General features: G+C 44.1%; 1 protein-coding gene across 3 annotated transcripts in view; it reads right to left on the bottom strand.

Annotated features, from left to right (window-relative positions):
- TMEM131 (transmembrane protein 131) overlaps window positions 1-16,505 on the bottom strand; it is a 229,133-nt gene extending 212,628 nt beyond the window's left edge. For 2 of the 3 annotated variants that reach the window (XM_049857244.1, XM_049857245.1), the window contains exon 1: window positions 16,129-16,503. In XM_049857244.1, the coding sequence (XP_049713201.1) occupies window positions 16,129-16,300 (172 nt within the window). In that variant the 5' untranslated portion in view covers window positions 16,301-16,503. Of the gene's footprint in view, window positions 1-16,128 lie in introns of all 3 variants that reach the window. The other variant, XM_049857246.1, reaches the window with a different exon arrangement.
- Between the last annotated feature and the right edge of the window lie 3,265 nt (window positions 16,506-19,770).

Here is a 19,770-nt window from a genome sequence, read left to right as displayed (position 1 = left end):
TCATGTTTCCTCTGGTCTAAGAGCTTGGCGCAGGAATCCCAGGTCTAAGACACGCTCTGCTCTCCGCGCTCCCTTCTTGGTGGTATGAGATTCCCCTGTCTCTCTGCTGGCTTCTCTTTTACGTCCCAAAAGAGCTTGGCTTAAATTGTAGATTAATCTTGTACATTGAGGCTACATAACAGCTGCTAATCCCATATTATTAACATCATAGACAAAAAAAAATTTTTTTTTTCTATCATAGAGATAGGATTTATAACACACAGGAAAATCACATCCGATAACAAAATAGCGGATAATCACACAATACTGGGAATAATGACCCTGCCAAGTTGACAGATATTTCTGGGGGACACAATTCAATCTATGACACGTACTAACACTAGTCAAAAGAAAGTGGCTAAGTTAATGTCAGACGAAGCACACCTCATGGCAAAGAATATGACCGGGGATAAAGAAAGTCATTTCAAAATGATAAAGGGTTTGATTTATCACAAGGATAAAGAATCCTACATATCTGTACACCTAAAAAAAAAAAAAAAAAAATTTTTTTTTTTTTTAATAGTAGTCTCCAAATACATGAAGCAAAAACCAATAGAACTGCAAGGAGGACTAGACAAATACACAATTATGGTCAGAAATGTTTCTATCCTTCTCTCAATAAATCATAAAGCAGCAGACGGAAAATCCACAAGCTTACAGTACATCTGAATAATACTATTGACCAGCTGGACCTGACTAACATTCACAGAACACTCCAACAACAATGCTCCAACAAAAGCAGAACACACATTCTTCTCAAGTGCACACACAACATTTACCACAACTGCCCATATTCTATACCATAAAACAAATCTCAAATTCAGGGACTCAAGTCATATAACTACGGTCTCTGCCCAGGACTGTTTGAAACTACCGTAACAAAAAGATCCTTGGTAAATACCTAAAGGCCTCAAATCAGAGACCTTAGTTTCTACCTTAAAAAACTAGGAAAAGAAGAGCAAATTAAAGCCAAAGTAAGCAGATTAAGGTGTGCCTGGCCCAAGGGATGGTGCTTTCAATCGCCTCAGATGCATGCAAAAGCTGGACAACGAATAAGGAAGACTGAGGAACTGATGCCTTTGAATTGCGGTGTTGGCAAAGAATACTGAATATATCGTGGGCTGCCAAAAGAACAAACAAATCTGTCTTGGAAGAAGTACAGTCAGAATGCTCCTTAGAAGCATGGATGGCAAGACTTCATCTCACATACTTTGGACATGTTATCAGGAAGGATCAGTCCCTGGAGAAGGACATCGTGCTCGGTAAAGAAAAGGGTCACGGAAAAAGAGGAACAATGGACTCAAGTATAACAACGATTATGAGGATGGCACAGGACTGGGCAGTGTTTTGTTCTGTCGCACACAGGGTCGCTATGAGTTGGAACAGACTCGATGGCACCTAAAAACAACAACAACAAGCAGAAGAAAGAAACTAATAAAGATCCAAGTGGAACTCAACGAAGAAAAACAAGATACAGATAAAGCAATAAAAATAAAGGCTGCTTCTTTTGAGAAGATTAATAAACCTCCAGCCACAATGATCCGGAAAAAAGAGAGAAGACACAAATTATAAATATCAGGAACGAGAGAAGTGTATCACCATTACAGGTTCTACAAATACTAAAAAGATAGTAAGGGAGTATTATGAACAACTTTATGCCAGCAAATCTGACAATGAAACACGTAAATTCTTTGAAAGACACATTACCAAAGTTCTTTCAGGAAGAAGTAGATGACCTGAATCGCCCTATCATCTTTAAATGTTAAAATTGTGGTTAAAAGACTTCCCACAAAGAAAACTCCAGGCTCTGATGCTCCGAGGGTAACTCTGACCACACGTTAATGGAAGAGTTAACACCAGTTCTAAACAAACTTTGCAAAACATTAAATAGGAGGAAATACCTCTCAATTCATTTCGTGAGGCCAGCATTACCCTAATAACAAAAGCAGACATTACTAGAAAACAGATCAATATCCGTCATGACCATAGAGACAAATATTTTCAATAAAATTTCAGCGTAACATACTAAAAGGATAATATATCTTGACCAAGTAAGAAACGTAGGGCTGGTAATTCACCGTATTAACGGCCATTAAAAGGAAAAAAAAAAAAAAAGATAACCTTGATTGACACAGAAAATTTACTTAAATTCAGCATTCATTTCCTGTTAAAAACTCTCATCAAACCAGAAATAGAACAAAACTTCCTCAACCTGATAAGGGCATCTATGAAAAACCTACAGCTGACAACATACTCAGTGGTGAAAGGGTGAATGCTTTGCACCTAAGGTTATGAACAAGACAGGGCTGTCCCCTCTCACTACTTCCTAGCTCACTACTCTGCAGGCTGTAGTCAGTGCAATGAAGCAGGAAAAATAAAAGGCGCCCATTTTTTAGATGGTAAAAGAAGTAAAGCTGTCTGTATTTGCAGACGACATGATAGTCTATGTAGAAAATCCAAAGGAATCTACAGAAAAGCTACTAGAACTAATAAATCAGCTTCGCAAGATCAGAGAATATAAAATCGACATGCAAAAACGTCAATCTATTTCTACATACTAGCGATGAACAACTGAAAACTAAAATTTTAAAAATAATACCTTTTAGAACAGTATCAAAAAATGAAGTACTCAGGGATAAATATGATGAAAGATATAATCTATACACTGAAAACTACAAAATATTGCTGAGAGAACTAAATATGACCTAAATAAATGGAGAAAATACACCTTGTCCACTTGTCAGAAAACTTAGTATTATTAAGCTGTCAAGTGTTCCCCAATTGATTTACGTATTCAACACAATCACAACCAATATTTGAGCAGGTTTTGTTGCAGAAATTGATAGGGTGATTCTAAAATTCACTAGGAAATGCAAGGGACCTAGACTCTGAAAAAGAACAACAAAGCTGGAGGACTAATACCATCTGTTTTAATAATTACTACAAAGCTACAGTTATCAAAACAGTGTAGTATTGGCATCAAGACAGACAGATTAGTGAAACAGAAGAGACACTCCAGAAATAAACTCACACATGCATGGGCAACTGATTCTCAACAAAGGTGCAAAGGTAATGCAGCAGGGAGAGGATGGCCTTTTCAACAAATGACACTAGAATAACTGGATATCCATATGTAAAAAAATTAATTTGGGTCCGTATCTCCATCATATACAAAAATTAACTCAAAATTGATCACAGTTCTAAGTAGAAAACCTAAACTCTAAAACTTCTAGAAGGTAACACAGGAGAAAATCTTTGTGACCTTGAGTTATCAGACATGATACCAAAAACAAAATCCATAAAAGAACAAAACTGATAAATTTAACTTCATGAATTAAAAATTTCTGCTCTTCAAAAGACACTGCTAAGAGAATGAACAGACAAGCCACAGCCTGGCAGGAAATCTTTAGAAACATATCTCACAGAGGACTTGTATCCAGACATATACAGAACTTTCAAATTTCAATAACCCAATAAAAACATGGGAGAAGATCTGAAGAGACACTACACAAAGATATGGATAGCAAATGTGCATATGAGAAGACGCCAAACATCATTAGTTATTAGGGAAATACAAATTAAAATAACAATGGCTGCCGCTACACACCTGTTAAAATGGCTAAAATGAAGAAGACAGATCCTGTCAAGTGTTGGCAAGGATACGGACGGGCTGGAACTCTCATTAACTGCCGGTGGGAATATAAAATGGTACAACCACTTTGGAAAACAGGTTAGTGGTTTCTTAAAAAGGTAAATATACACCTATCATACGATCCAAGCACTCTACTCCTAAGTATTCACCCAAGAGAAACGGAAATGTATGGGCATACAAAGACTTGTATGCAAATGCTCATAGAAGCTTTATTTGTAAGAGCCAAAAGGTGGAAACAACCCAAATTCCCATCAACGAATGAATGGATAAACAAATTGTGGTATATCCATACAACGGAACACCACCCAGCAATGAAAAGGAATAAAGTACTGATACATGCAATAAGCTGAATGAACCGCAAAGACCTTATGCTGAGTAAAAGAAACCAGTCTCAAAAACCATACGGTTTTAAAACTATACATCTTGTTTGATTTCATTTATACGACATTCTCGAAAGAGAAAACTACAATGATGGAGAACAGATCAGCAGCTTCCAGGGGTCAGAGGCAGACTGAGGGTATGACTGTTAGGGGACAGCACGAGGGAATTTTTTTGAATGACAGACTGTTCTGAGTCCTGATCATGGTGGTAGTTACACAAACCTATATATGTGTTAAAATCCATAAAACTATTGTTGGTAGTTGCCATCAAGTCAATTCTGACTCATGGCAATCCCGTGAAACCATACACCCTCCCCCCAAAAAAATCAATAAAATTTACAATACTATATGTATGTACTATATACACTCTTTAACACTATGTTCCCATGTTGCAATAACCCTAGTCAAGAAATCACTGAGTATCAGATTCTAGAGATTTTCCTCATCTTTTTTTCACAGGTACATAATAATAATCCACTATGTGGATGTAACATAGTTCATTCAACTATATATGGGTATTCAGGCAGTTCCCAAATATTTTATAATTACAAATAACCATGCAATGAATAACCTTGGGTTTTTATGCATTCATACTGTGAGAAATTTATCTACGGGGTCAATTCCTAGAGATGGCATTGCTAAACCAAAATTGTAAACACACACACACAAAAACCACAATCACATATGTAGTTCTGTTAGATACTGTGCCAAATTTCTATTGAATAAGGTTATATCCTTTTGCATTCTCAACAGCAAGGTATGAGAGTAAGTACTTTCCCACGACCTTGAGAAGAGTATATTGTCAAGCTTTTAACACTTTGGTCAATTTGATAAGTGAAAAATGGTATCTCATTTCTCTTCTTAAACAAACAGAATATCAACTTTTTAATAAACTTTCTACTGAAATATAATTCACATGTCATATAATTCACTCATTTAAAGTGTTCGATGCAACAGAACTTAGTATACTATTCATAGAGTTGTGCGACCATTACCGCTAACTCCAGAAGGTTTTCATAATCCCAAATAGAAACCTCATACCCATTAGTAGTCACCCCCCCCCTTTCTTCTCCCCCAGCTCTAGAAAACCAGTAATCCACTTTCTGTCTCTATGGGTCTGCCTATTCTAGACATTTCCTATGTCTTTTGTGGTTATATATGGTCTTTTATGGCTGACTTTGTTCACTTGGCATAATGTTTTCAAGACATTACTGTGCAAGTTTTTTTGTGGACAGATGTTTTCATTTCTCTTGGATATATGCCTAGGAGTGGAATTGCTGGGTCATGTGGTAACTCTATATTTAGCATTTTAAAGAACTACCAGACTGTTTTCCAAAGTGGCTGCACCATTTCACATTCCCACAAGCAATTTATGAGGTTCCAGTTTCTCCACATGCTCACACTTGTTATCATCTGTTTTTTGCTTCTAGCCTTCCTAGCGGGTGTGAAGCGGTGTCTCACTGTGGTTTAGATTTACATTTCTATGATGCCCAGTGAGACTGACCATCTTTTCCTATGCTTATTGGCTATTTGTATATAATTCGTGAAAAAAAATGTTTATTCAGATCCTTGCCTATTTTTAAATTTGGTTATTTGTCTTTTCTTATTGAGTTGTAAGAGTTCTTTATAGCCTCTAAATACATGCCTCTTATCAGATACATGATTAACAAATTTTTCTTCTATTCTGTGGGTTGTCTTTCCACTTTCTTGGTAGTATTCTTTGAACCACAAAAACTTTTAATTTTGATGATGTCCAATTTACCCATTTTTGCTTGTGTTGCTTATGTGTTTGGCATTGTTTCTACCAGGGAAGCTCATTAGAGACTCCATGTCTATGATAGGCTGAATAACGGCTCCTCAAATGTCTTTGTAATCCCTAGAACCTGTGAGTGTTACCTTATGTAGTAAATGGGGCTTTAGATGTAATTAAGATCCTGAGATGGGGAGATTATCTGGGTTGGCCCAATGTCATCACAGGGATCCTTATAAGCGAGAAGTAGGAGATCAGAGGGACAAGTAAGGTGACAAGAGAAGCAGGAAGTCAGGGAGAGGCATGGAGATAAAATAAAGGCACATGTATAATCTTCATGCACAGGGCCTTCCAGGCATGACAACAAAGGTAGATCCCATAAAGAAAAAGAGTGACAGATCTGGCCACAGAAATTTAAACACTAATAATAGTAACAGAAAATTTTAAATACAAAAAATTCAGATGTGAATGGAAAACTTGGAAAATGCCTAATTAAGCATTCTTTTAGGTTTTTTTAGGTTAAAAAATTCAAACATCAACGGGAGAAATATTATCAAACGATACAAAAGAAATACAAATGGCCAGCAAACATGTAAAAGTGTCAGTTTTACTGGTAATTTTTAAAAATCAACTAAAACAATGTGATGACTTTTTTTTTTTTTAAACAAATTGTAAAGATTTAGAAGAATGTTAACAGCCAACCTGAGGAAGTGGGCACCATCATACTGAACTCATGAAATGGAAACCGATAGAGCTTTCTTCAAAGTCAACTGGGCAATATCTATTTTAAACGGGGAGCTGGGGAAGGGAGAAGGGAAGGCAAGAGAGACCAAAACATTGACAGTGGTTCTTTCTACTTGATTGGTTACAGAAGTTTCCTCCATTTACTCTTCTGAGTTTTATAATTTGTTGTTTTATTTTTGTAATCAACATGAATTTTCCATATTTTAAAAAAATAATTCCCAAAATCAACCTCTAAGTTGTATGTACAGGAAGTAAAGAATTATTATACTGTCCCACCTTACTGGAGGTTAAAACCCACATACTATACTGTAAAAACCAAGCACCCCACAGCAGAACTGACAGCCACAGGGGAACTGCGGCCAAGGACAAACAGATGGTTGGGGATGGGGGCAGGTGGAGAGAAGTACTGCCCCACATAGGGCTGATGTGAGGATTAAATGAGAGAGGCCATGCAAGGCGCTGAGCACCGAGCTTGACATCAGGTAACTGCAGACACTGACAGCCACAGGCACGTACTGCTTACTTACACGGTAAATATAGTCCTGAAACGGTAAAAATCAAATTTGTATACCCTACTGCCATTGAGTGGATTCTGATTCCTAATGACCTCAAAGAACAGTGCAGAACTGCCCCACAGGGTTTCCAAGGCTGTATGTCTTTACAGAGGCAGACTGCCACATCTTCCTCCCACAGAGCAGCTGGTGGGTTCGAACCACCGACCTTCTGGTTGGCAGCAGAGCGCTTTAACCACTGCACAACCAGCAATCCTTCAAAGTTGTATAAATATCATTTCAGAAATACTTCTTCTTCATTCTGGTTCATCTTTAATTGGTAATGGTTTCAGTGCTCCTCCCACCAATACAGAACTCAAGGTACTGAGCCCATGTAAAACGTTAGGTCCAGGGGTAATGTGACCCAGCTCCTACCCTCCAGGAGCTCCGGATCCTATACAATATAGATAAACCCAGATGCAGTCAGAAAGAAACTGACAAAATTCAGAAATGGTTTTCTATTTACAAGACTTTCTAGGATTACGTTACAACTGGATCTAATCTTGCAGCCTGCTTCTTCCTTTTAACATCTGTCTCCCTTCAGGACGATTCTCAGTAGCCTATTCTCGTGTCCAGCCACAACCCAAGAGAAGACCCCCAGCAGAGTGAGGGAAACCCGTAAATATGCAGTAACTGCCCTCCATCTGAATCCTAACTACTGCAGCTCTGGTTCTGAAAACAGTAGTGACCCTCCCCCGCCAGCGCTGACCACTGCTTCAACCATCCCTTGCTAATCAGGAAGCAATGCTTCAGTCGAGCCATGCCACCAAGCCACAGAAGCTTTTTTTTAAAGTGGTCCAATTTCACCCAACTGGTGTCTGAAAGCACGCTGCCCTCTCTTACACATTGCTCCACCAAACAGCTTTTGCAAAACAAGCTTAAACCATTATCTCAAAGTTCTTTACAGTAGAGTGCCAGAGGGCACCTTTATACAATAATTCCCTAGGAATTCTTCTTCCAATTTAATCGCTCCAAAGAAAATCCACACAGGTCACTGCCATACCATGAATACAAACTGCTAGTTAATCTCAATCAATAAATTTGGCTTCAGTTATTTCTTCAACTTCACTGCTGAGACAGTTTTCAACTAGTTTGTGTGTTGATCCAAACATAGTGCTATAACTATATACAAAAAATTAGTTTTTAAGAACCAAAGTTTAAACTGCCATTATCATTTTGCAGTCACTGTAAAAGATTTAGAAAGTAGTCACAAATTGTTAGAACCAAAGAGGGCTTAAAATACATTTCATTTTACAGGCAAGTAATCTAAGGAAACACTTTAAGCATGCAGTATTTTTTTCTAGCAGTGAATACAGAGTATGTTTCTTCTATGTAAAAAAAAAAAAAAAACTATGCTTATGCACAACTACCAATTATATAAAAATTAAAATCATTACTTCAAAAATGCAGTTTTGATACTTATACTATCATGACAATGTCACTGAGCCCCTTAGCCTTCAGGCATTTTTCAGGCCTCTGTCCTTCCCATGTGCCATATGCAACCAAATGAATCGAGCAAAGAGCTAAGGCTTTCTAGAATTCTTCTTTCATCTGTGGTTTTAAAATAATCACACGGGGATGAAAGAAAAATGGATCTAGTACTACAGATGAAACTAATGATCACCTAATCCAAAAAGGCTTTTATAAAGAAAGAACAAAGCACCAGAAATGAACTTCTGGAGCCCTTAGACCTTCAACCAAAGTCTGAAAAGTATTTTCCCCACTGTCAAAAGCAGATGCAGCTACTAACCAAAGCAGCTACTGGCCCTTGGATTATTCCCAGTTCCTTTAATCCAGGGCCCATTTCTGAGAATATTCTACATTTCTGGACTAAACTGCAATGCAAATCTAGAGCTAAGCAATATTTACAGAAAGCAGTATTGTTTAATGCAAACCTGAACAATATCATCAGATACATAATGAAGAGCAAAGAGTCAGTAGCTTCTAATACCAACTATTTGTCGCCCTGGGTTCCCCATTTATTGGTTTCCTTTTAAGAACATGCTTGATCCAGAATGGCCTGTGATCACTTATTTCAAAGCTTAACAAGTCGATGGAAACTGATCATGGAAGATGACAGTTCTAAAAGAAAAAGGCACGCTTCACTGGAATACTCTGCTTTCTCAGCAAACTCAAACCTGGTGCCCTCGAGTGGATTCCAACCTATAACGCCCCTACAGGACAGAGTAGAACTGCCCCATAGGGTTTCCAAGGAGCGGCTGGTAGATTCGAACTGCCTACCTTTTATTTAGCAGATGAGCTCTTAAACATCACAACACCAGGGCTACTTTCTCAGCTGGTACACAATATAACAAAATCTACTTCCGTAAGTACTTACTCAGTATTACACAGCTTGCCTCTGGGTCCAGATAGCTTGGGCTGGAATCCTGGCTCCACCACCTACCAGCTCTGTTATCTAGGGACTATTATTAGCTTTTTGGTGCCTCAGTTTCATGATCTATAAATTGCGGTTTATGAGTATGTTAAAATCCTCAATTTAAAAGTTACCAAAGTGATGGTGTAGGTAAGTGTATTTTCCTCATTTTAGTTACAAGAAGTAAGATGTGGGCAAGAACAAGTGAGGTCAGCCTGTGTGTGATTCACGCAGATTTCCTACAACATCTGCATCAGAATTCCGAGTCTCACCTGTACTCCTGACTCTCAACCCAGGCCTCAGACAGGAGAGGGGGTTGGATGAGGCCATTTCAGGGAAGTCTTCCCGTCCAACAACGCGCTGCAGGTGCTGGACCAAGTTCTGCCCCACAGCAATTCCAGTCGGGATGAAGAATGACACCCGTGAAATAAGTACTAAACAAGGCAGTACATGATTAAGTGTCAAAATGAATGATAAATGAGTACCCAAGACAACGCAGATTCAGGAGGGAGATCACAGGACTGAAGAGAAACGGACAAGGTGGGAGCTAAGAGTCTACTGTGGTCTCCCTGGCTGGAGGCTGAGGGCTGGGTGCGTGGATCAGGAGATGGTGTCCAAGCACTGACCCCACCTGGTAACTGACTAGACATCAAGGACAGAGAGGAAAGGATCAGAAGGCAGTTCAGTGTGGCAGGGAGCATAATCATGTCATTAACAAAATAGAAAACCGTACCATTAATAAAAATGACGTTCGTAAAAGCTGGGAACTGGAAGCAGGGACAGAGCATTCTGGACATACCCAGTGCGGCCTGGTGACTGGACCCGCACACGAGGGGGCCCATGGGCAGCTGGGGGGCAGAGGCTGACAACCGGGGCAGGGTGATAACCAAGAAAGACAAAGTCACAGAAACCAAAGGAGAAAAGGTTCCAAGAAGCAGCTATCAACAGTACCTGATGCTGCTTACAACAGATAGTACATGGGACATAAGCGGTATAAACGAGGCTGCTCCATCTGGCAAGGACGACAAAACACTCAGGTCACACACAGGTGGGAGAAAACTGCTGAAATATCAAGCACCCAGCAAAGATTTTCTTTTCCCCCAGGGTACTGGCTTATTGCTATTCCAGATGATAACAAATTAGATGATTTTATATCCGCTCCCAAAGCTAATGTTTTGGATAGGCGACTATCAAGATTCGCCACAAAGATAAGAAAGAGGAAAACAGTCATGAGCAAAAGAAAGAAAGGACTCACTTATTCCAACTCTGGGGCGCCAACGCTCTGGACAGTACTGGGCAACTTTCAACAAAAGCAACTAAAGCACAGCCAACAGTTCCTTCACGAGGCAATTACAGGGTAGCCAGTTTACCTCACACGAAGGTTAAAACGTCTCACTCTTAAGAAAATTACCTTTGAAGACACTTTCACATGATAATCAGCTGATTAAGAAAAGGTAAACACCACTCCTAATCAATGCCACCCTCCTAAGATGATCACTACTAGTCTGTATGTCTCTCCTCTGGCTCTTACCCCTAAGCACCCTGCGCACACGCCCCATAGGTGTGACACTCTGCAGCCCCCTTCAGCGTTTCTCTCACAGATACAGCTTTAAAAAAACTCTGTGCACAAAACTAAGGCCTTGCTGTTGGCGCACGCCACGGCCGAGTCAGCCCCAGCTCACGGCGACCCGACGGGCCGCAGAGCAGAGCTGCCCCACGGGGTCTCTGTCATCTTCTCGGAAGCAGCTCAGCAGGTCTTTCTTCTGTACAGCCACTGGGTGGGTTTGAACCACTGACCTTTTGTTTAGCAGCCAAGTGCTTTAACCAGAATGCCACCAGGGCTCCTAAAATTCCTAATAAAGACTGTCAAACTTTACCCTGCCATCAATTGTCAACTAATGATAATATATGAGTTACCGAAATTTAGGTTGTCAGGGCCTGAAACAATCATATTCCTAAAAATTTATCCAAAGCTATTTTTTTTATATTTACTAGATAATAGAAACTGCAGCTTTTCATTTATAATAAATTAAAAGACATCATGCCTTCCAAAACCCATTTCTCAATGAAAATATATTGTGATTACATGATGCTTTTTAAAAAAAAAACAAAAACTAATTTGCTGCAAAATGGACTGGTTTACAATTCAAAAAGCTACCTAAAAATTAAATGTTTAATGGATGTGTATGTGTGTTTTCACTACATATGTGTTGTTTTGCTATACACACACACATTTACACGCATATAGTTTAACTATTCTCAAAATCTAGACCTTAGCCTCAGGAAAAATCTCGATATCAATCCAGAATAAGCTACTTATTTGTAGTAATTACAGTAACTTCTACCTCTGGCAACGTTTTTAAAGTACTTACAAAGTTCAGTGCCCGGCTAAGACTGCCTCAAAGTGCCTTTCCTTGGGAACAGTGCAACACAACTCCCCAGATCAGTTAAGATGGATGTTAGGATACAGGAATGCTCAGACAGGCTGTTATGACAAGAAATAGCTCATCCTTCTCACCCATGGAAATCAATAGCATAAAGTCTAAATAAGAAAAACTGCACTGGCTAATCTAGCTACTTCTGCCACTTTTCTTCAGGGGACGACAAGTTTTATGTTGTTCTCAAGATTTTCTAATGAAATTCTGCTGCAATGGTGGAAAAATATGCAAACACACAAGACACAGGATCATTACAGCTGCAGGTAAATCTCTAAAAAATTAAGCCAGTTTACACTCTTTAAGTACACAGAGAGAGAGAGAGAGAGAATCTCAAGGTTTAAATGGACAAGCTGAACTTGGTCATTTTCAGAAATCTGCCCCAGATGTGCTGAAAAAATCAACAGCACTTTTTCGGGGCAAATGTTGTATTGTGCCCCATCATATACCAAACCTGTGGTGTAACAAACATGCAAAAAAAAAAAAAAAAAAATTGACTTCAGTTCACCTACTTACTCAAAACAAAAGCAGTACCAGGATTTGATCAGCAAGAAGGTTGAACACACAGGCCATTTTTGGAAATACCTTGGTGGAAAGTTTGATTAGAATCAGATCCACGGATAAACTATGACAGGCAGAAGTCTACGTTCTGTCATAGAACAACTACCACCAACATCTTGAATAACTAGCTTGGACATACATACTGTTCACAGAGACACAGCACGGGCCACAAAGGAAGCCTGGTTTGGCAACAACCATGGATACAGTCAGCCCCATTTCTTCACACTTCATACCCCGGTAGCTCTTCTCCCCTAGCCCTTACACATGTCTGTGGGTACTGGAGAAGTACACTAAAACTTACAAACTATGCAAATGGAAAATTAGCAAATATATTTTAGGCTCAGGCAGGGGGTTTGTTCACTCAACTGTACTCAGAGAATTAGCATATACGACAGCTGTTGGAAACATAAGCAGCAGCAGAATGTACTATAAACTTAATGACACAACCAAAAACCTCACGGGATTTGGTTCCTTGGTTTGAAGGTTTAGGATCATGGCCATCCCAGTTAACTGGCCTAATATCATGTTTGTGCTTCCGTCCTACTTCCCAGCCGGATGTGTAGTGCCTAGCATCTTAAAAGCTTGCAAGCAACCATCCAACGCACAAACCAAACCCACTGCCCGTCAAGCTGATTCCGACTCACAGCGACCCCATAGGGCAGAGTAGAACTGCCTTATACAGCTTCCGAGACTGTCAATCTTTATGGAAACAGACCGAAACATCTTTCTCCCGAAGAGCAGCCGCGCGGCAGAGCAGCTGGTGGGTTCGAACTGCGGACCTTTTGGTTAGCAGCCGAGCTCTTTAACCACTGCGCCACCAGGGCTCTTTCCAATGCACAATTGGTCTCTATTCCCCTACAGCAACAGAAGAAGGAAAGTCAGGCACAAGAGGAGGAAATGAAAACATGTAGCTGCTTCCACGAACAACTGCCCCCTTTGCCTTAGACCAAGAGAACTGGATGGGGCCCAGCTACCACTAACGAACATTTTGATCAAAGATTCTCTAGAGGGATCTTCATCAAAAGACGGACAATACAGGACAGAATTTCAAAATCTCATGGAATCCAGACTTTCTAGAGCCAGGGAGGCTGGATGAACCCCTGAAACTACTGCCCTGAGATAATCTTTAAACCTTAAACCAAAAACATCACCTGAAGTCTTCTTAAAACCAAACAACCGTACAGCTTAACTAGTAAAGACTGTCTGCCTTGAGCACTGTGGTCTTTTAAGAGCTATCTATGAGATCAAATTGACAACAGCAACTCGAAAGATAGGAAACTTAGGGGCCAGTGAGTTATGTTAACGGGGAAAGAACACCTCAGAAAAGGGAAGGTGAGAACGGTCACACAACTTGAAGAGTGTAACCAACGTCACTGAATTATACATGTAGAAATAGTCGAATTGGTATATGTTCTGCTGCATATATTCTCAACAAAAACAAAAATAAAAAAATTTTAAAACAACAACAAATAAACTTAATGCTTTACTAGTCTGAATCAGTAGCTCTGTTGGCACGGCGGTTAAGAGTTTGGCTGCTAACCAAAAGGCTGGCAGTTCAAATCCACCAGCCACTCCTTGGAAACCCTATGAGGCAATTCTACTCTGACCTACAGGGTCACTATGAGTTCGAATCACTCGACGGCAGTGGGAGTCTGAATCATTTCATTTCCTGGTGCCCGTGAAAACAGTCATTAACTCAAACAGATGTTTACTGCCTACTGTGTGCCTGGCACTGGCAAGGTAAACACAGGAACAGAGAAAACCAAGGACCCGGCCAAGGACTACTTTAAGCTCACAGAAACCTGCCCATTAAATTATTCCACTATTTTAGGTTCTTGAACACCAACTCCATGCTGGACTGCACTGGGCACCATGGTCACAGTTAAGAACATTCAACTAACTGCAGATCACCAAGGATGAGGTGTGACAACCCCAGGCCTGACTAGACCTAGACCTAAAGCAGCCATACTTTACTCTGGAAATAATGTTGCCGCTACCAATGACTCCTTAATACAGACAGCAATTCTTCGAATAGCTTCCACCTGTGTCAACCCACATGACGGTTACTTGGGGTGTTAAAGGATGTACTGTCTTGAACAGAAACGAACAGTGAACTGAAGGACATCTGCACTTTCGCACTAAGTTGGTTTGCACTTGCTGTTGCCTTCAATAACAATAAAAACCAAGTGACTTTAACCCTAAAGCAGAACATCACTCTTAGATTACCGTGGTGAGAAATTATCTTCTTATAGTGAGAGTTTGATGAGAAATTGGAAGCTAAACTAACAAGCTTTTCCTTGGCTTTTTAAAAAACCGTTGACTATTAGCGATTTCTCCACGAAGGCTCTGTGATCACTCATATTTCCCCAAGCTCAAAAACAGGTAGCATCCACAGACCCACACAGATTTGGTCTTCTAGGTTACAACATAATTTCTGACCCGGCCAAAGTACCAGTTCTGCAGCCATACAACACTGATGAGGATTTTTAAAACAGGGGCCAGTCCTTAACTGTAAATTATAAAGGTTTTCGAATGAGAAACTCAACATCTGTTTTTAAAGTCTTTCGCAGCTAAAGTAAAGGCACCAAAGTAGGTGAGGACCTTAAAATACAGTTTAAAATGTAAACAGGGTTCCTACAGCTTAGTACAGAGCCAAATGCGACCGTATTTGGGGTTAATAATAAACGAAACCATCACCAGCGCTGCAGAGCGATGCTGTAAGGGGGAAGCCCAAGGAACAAGACGACTCCCCCCTCCGAGAAATGCCTGAGTAAATTCAAAGTAACATTTCGGAAGCTGTGTTCTGAAGCCCTTCCACCAGGGTCGGTATTTTCACTCCCACATCTGGGAACGGGTTCTGTCTGCGCGCCGTTATTAAAACCGCACCCGGGGAAACGTGTCCGAAATGAGCCCATTAACACCCATCAAGCCCCTGAGGCGCCCCCCGTGTGCGCTGGCCCGAGCGCCGGGGACAGGGGAGGCTCAGGAAGTTCTGAAATGGCAGTGACAGGGCTCCGTGGGGCCGCCGCGAGTAGGCACCGGGCTCGGGTGGGCACCGCGCTAGTGCGCACCGGCCTAGTGGGCAACCGGGCAGCTTTGGTGGGCACCGGGCTAGGGGGCACCGGGCAAGTGGGCAACCGGGCAGCTGCGGTGGGCACCGGGCTAGTGGGCACCGGGCAAGTGGGCAACCGGGCTGGGGTGGGCACCGGGCTAGTGGGCACCGGGCTGGGGTGGGCACCGGGCTAGTGGGCACAGAGCTGCGGTGGGCACCGGGCTGGGCACCGGGCTGCTAGGGTGGGGACGCGGCTGCGGTGGGCACCGGGCTAGTGGGGTGGGCACGCGGCTGCGGTGGGCACCGGGTTAATGGGCACCGGACTGGGGTGGGCACCGGGCTAGTGGGCACAGAGCTGTGATGGGCACAGAGCTGCAGTAGGCACCGGGCGGCTGCGGTGGACACCGGGCTAGTGGGGTGGGCACGCGGCTGCGGTGGGCACCGGGCTAGTGGGCACCGGGCCGCACCCCGCGCTCCGCCGCCCCGACCCCGGCCGCGGCCCTTCCTCCCGTCCCGCCCCGCAGCGCCGTCCGCGGGGCGCGGTGACAGCAGCGGCCGGGCCCGGGCGACGCCGGGCGGCTGGCACCCACCTTCCTTCTCGGCCCGCGCCGCGGCCACGACGACGCTCAGCACCAGGTGCAGCGCTCCCAGCAGGCCGGCGGCCGTGCCCCGCGGGCCCCCGCCTCGGCCGGTCGCGGGCTCCACAGCGGCCACGGCGGACGCGGAGGCGGCGGCGGCGGCTCCTCCCGGCCGCTTCCCCATCCCTGCCGGCCGGGGGCCGACGCGCTCCAGGCCCAGCGCGGCCCTTGTCGGCGAGGCGGCGGCGGCCGAGCGGGAGCCGTGCTGTGGGCCCCGGCCCGGCTCGGTGCGTGCGCGCGAGCGGAGAGCGTCAGTCACGGCCTCGGCCTCGGCATCGCCGACCAGGAGCCGGAGCGGAGGCCTCGGGTCAGGCGCGGCGGGCGGCCATACTGGAAGCGGGCAGGGGCGGGGCGCCGGGCTCGGGCCGCCCCGCCTTCCCGACACCTGCGCGCCCGGCCGGCCGGCCGCCTGTCCGCCCCGGGGTGCCTGGGCCTGCGCCCCTCGTCCTGCTGTCGGAGGCCCGCGGTTCCACCGGCCAGGCGGGACGGGGAGAGCTCGACACCGGCCCGTCGCCGATGCCCCGATGGCGGGGAGAGGGGAGGCCGGCCTGCGCTCGGTTGCCAGGACTTACGATGGCCGCGCCGGCTTCGCGAAGGCAGTGACCTCGCCGCGCAGCCGCCGTGTAGCGTGGGCGGGGCCGCCAGGCGCACAGGGAGGCTCGGCGCTCGAACCCGGGGAGAAGGAAGCCCCCGCGCCTCCTGCGCTGCCCTGCGGGCGCCTTCCAGGGAGCTGAGTGTGCGTCCGGAGGGCGAGGCCGAGCGCGGGAAGTCCACTGCCGTGGCTCCTGGGCTGGCTCCTGGGCTGGCTCCTGGGGTGCCTCCTGGGCTGGCTCCCGGGCTGGCTCCCGGGCTGGCTCCTGGGGTGCCTCCCGGGGTGCCTCCTGGGCTGGCTTCTGGGGTGCCTCCTGGGCTGGCTCCTGGGGTGCCTCCTGGGCTGGCTCCGCCTGTCGGCCGCCCGCCGCCAACAATGTCCGGGTGTGATTCCGTTCCCGGCGGCGCTGCCCGGAGGGGGACCCGCTGTCTTCCTCTCTGCACCCCCAGACGTAGCATCCGGGAGGCACCTCCTGGGACCCTCGTGTCCCTGACTGCCGCTTTGCCGTGTGTGCAGAAAACAGCAGCGGCCTTTTGGTCTCCTCCGTGAACCCTTTTCAGCTCAGATGGAGGTTCTTGGTGTGCGTGGCTCTTCTGCCCTACAAGACTAGAAGCTCCTTGTAGGGTCCGTCGTACTCATTTTAGTGACTTCCCCTAACTCCTAGTCCAGGGCCATTTTACTTTGCTCAGCAGTATTTGTTGAGTGAGTCTATTTTTAAAGCCAAGTCTGCCCATAATACATTTTAGAATAAACTGCATGGGAAAACAAGGTTCCAGAAAGACTTGCAAAAGCAATGCAAAGTGCCACTCTTCTTTGTCAAGCAAGCACTTATATTTATGCATTTGAAAACAGCTTTACCCTGATGCTTTTGAAAAGCAGTTTTATTTTTCTGGGTATTAGTGTTAAAATTGATTAATCAAATTTTGTTCTTGATGCAATGAAGTCTAAAAATCCTAATATTACCTCTAAATTGGCTTTTCCGCAATCGTATATGCCTAAGGTAAGAGATTTTCAGAAAGCGTTTAACTCATTTAGAAGAAATCAAGCCCGAGGATATGAGTAACTGAGTGCCTTAGCTGGGTCAGAATTGAGTCCCCAACGAGCAGCACAAGGAGCCCGCAGTGCTTCCTCGTTGCGGAGCTCAGGGCAGACAAGCCTCTCCAACCATGACACGCTTAGGTTCTCACACAAGAATCAGCCACAGACCCTGATTTGCCGGAGGCTCACAAGCCCCATGGGAGTAAGGTGCATCTGTCTATAATTGGAGCTTGGACATATACAGACATGTTTGATCAAAAGGTGATTTCCCATGAAGTTAATGAGGCTTAGGCTTCAGGGCCTCTCCCTTACACACTGTCCTTCCAAGGCCCAGCACCTAATTGTGTGTTTATAACCTGGTGTTCTTGTTCTTAAAGGAGACCCCAATAATTGTGTAAATTTTTAGGCCTCACAATATGTGAATCCTCTCCTGTGCCTGATGGATGTTGGGAGCAGGAGTGGTGGTGATGGAAGCTTGTTTCCAAAAAAGCATGATGAGACTGCTGGGAGATGGCTAATAAAAGAGGGGATCTTTCTGGACAGCTTTGTAAACTGTGTTGGAGAGTATCTGCAGCTGAACCACCAACATCCCCATCGTTCCGTCTCCCTGACACCCATGGGTCCTGAAAGCATTACGAGTTAAAACTGGAGGAACTATCACCAAGAACCCTTCCGCAGCTCTGATTAGCTGCGAACCTTCCTTCTCCCCTTTTGGGAATTGAAGACTACCGCTGCCACTGGAGACCTGGTGGTGCAGTGGTTAAGAGCTTAGCTGCTAACCAAAATGTTGGCAGTTCAGATCCACCAGCCACTCCTTGGAAACCCTATGGGGCAGTTCTACTCTGTCCTGTAGACTTGCTATGAGTCGGAACCAGCTCAATGGCACATGACCATTACCAGCACCGGTTGCCGTCAAGTAAATTCCAGCTCACGAAGACCCCATGTGTGTCACAGTACTGTGCCCCATAGGGTTTTCAGTGGCTGATTTTTCAGAAGTAGATTCCCAAGCCTTTCTTTTGAACCTTCAACCTTTCGGGCAGCAGCTGAGCAAGTTAACAGTTCGCACCACGTAGAGACTCTAATGAGAGCCTAGGTGGAATCTATTTAGCTGGTCAACTCAGGAAAAACCCACCAAACCTGCAGTTATCTCCAGACCAACAGCATCAGCATTGCCGGGGAACTTGTTAGAAGTGCAGATATTAGGCCACATCCCAGACCTGCTAATTCAGAAACGCTGGGTTGAGGTCCAGCAATCTGTTTTAACAAGCCAGGTGATTCCGATGCATGCCCAGATTTAAAAACGACTGCATTAAACTGATATGTCAGGAGCTGTGAGCTGTTGGGCATCCTTGTCTGCTCTTGACTTCACTCTCAGATTAAGGAACTACTGCCAGGAAGCAGAGTGGTAAGGGACGCAGACAAATTTAGGCTAAAATCCTAGCCCTGCGTAGCTGTATGATCCTGGGCAAATCACTCAACCTTTTTGGCCTGTTTCCTTACCTGTAAAATGAGGATGAGGTCCCAGGTGGCACAAACGGTTTGTGCTCAGCTGCTAACCTCAAGGTTGGAGGTTTAAACCCACCAAGAGGTACTGGGGAAGAAAAGGCCCGATGATCTGCTTCTGTTAAGATTTCAGTCAAGACTTGCATTACTGAACATTTTTATCAAGGACTCAATAGATGAATCCTGATCATAAGGGGAAAAATGTGGGACGGAATCTCAAATTCTTATGGAATCCAGATTTATTGGATCCATTGAGACTAGAGAATCTTTAAACCTTGGACCAAAAGTATCCCCTGAAGTCATCCAAACGACAGTTTAGCTAAGTTGGTAAAGAACGTTCTCCTTGAGCACTGTGCTCTATTAAAGAATTATCTATCTGAGATCAAATTGACAGCAATAACTCTAAAGCATAAATAAGTTTTAAAAAAAGCCCATTGCTGTCAAGTCAATTCTGACTCATA

This window comes from Elephas maximus, chromosome 17 (genome assembly GCF_024166365.1).
Source record: "Elephas maximus indicus isolate mEleMax1 chromosome 17, mEleMax1 primary haplotype, whole genome shotgun sequence".
In the NCBI taxonomy this organism is placed as follows: Eukaryota; Metazoa; Chordata; class Mammalia; order Proboscidea; family Elephantidae; genus Elephas; species Elephas maximus.
The sequence above is the reverse complement of the archived record's forward strand: the minus strand, read 5'-3'. Positions and strand labels throughout refer to the sequence as shown.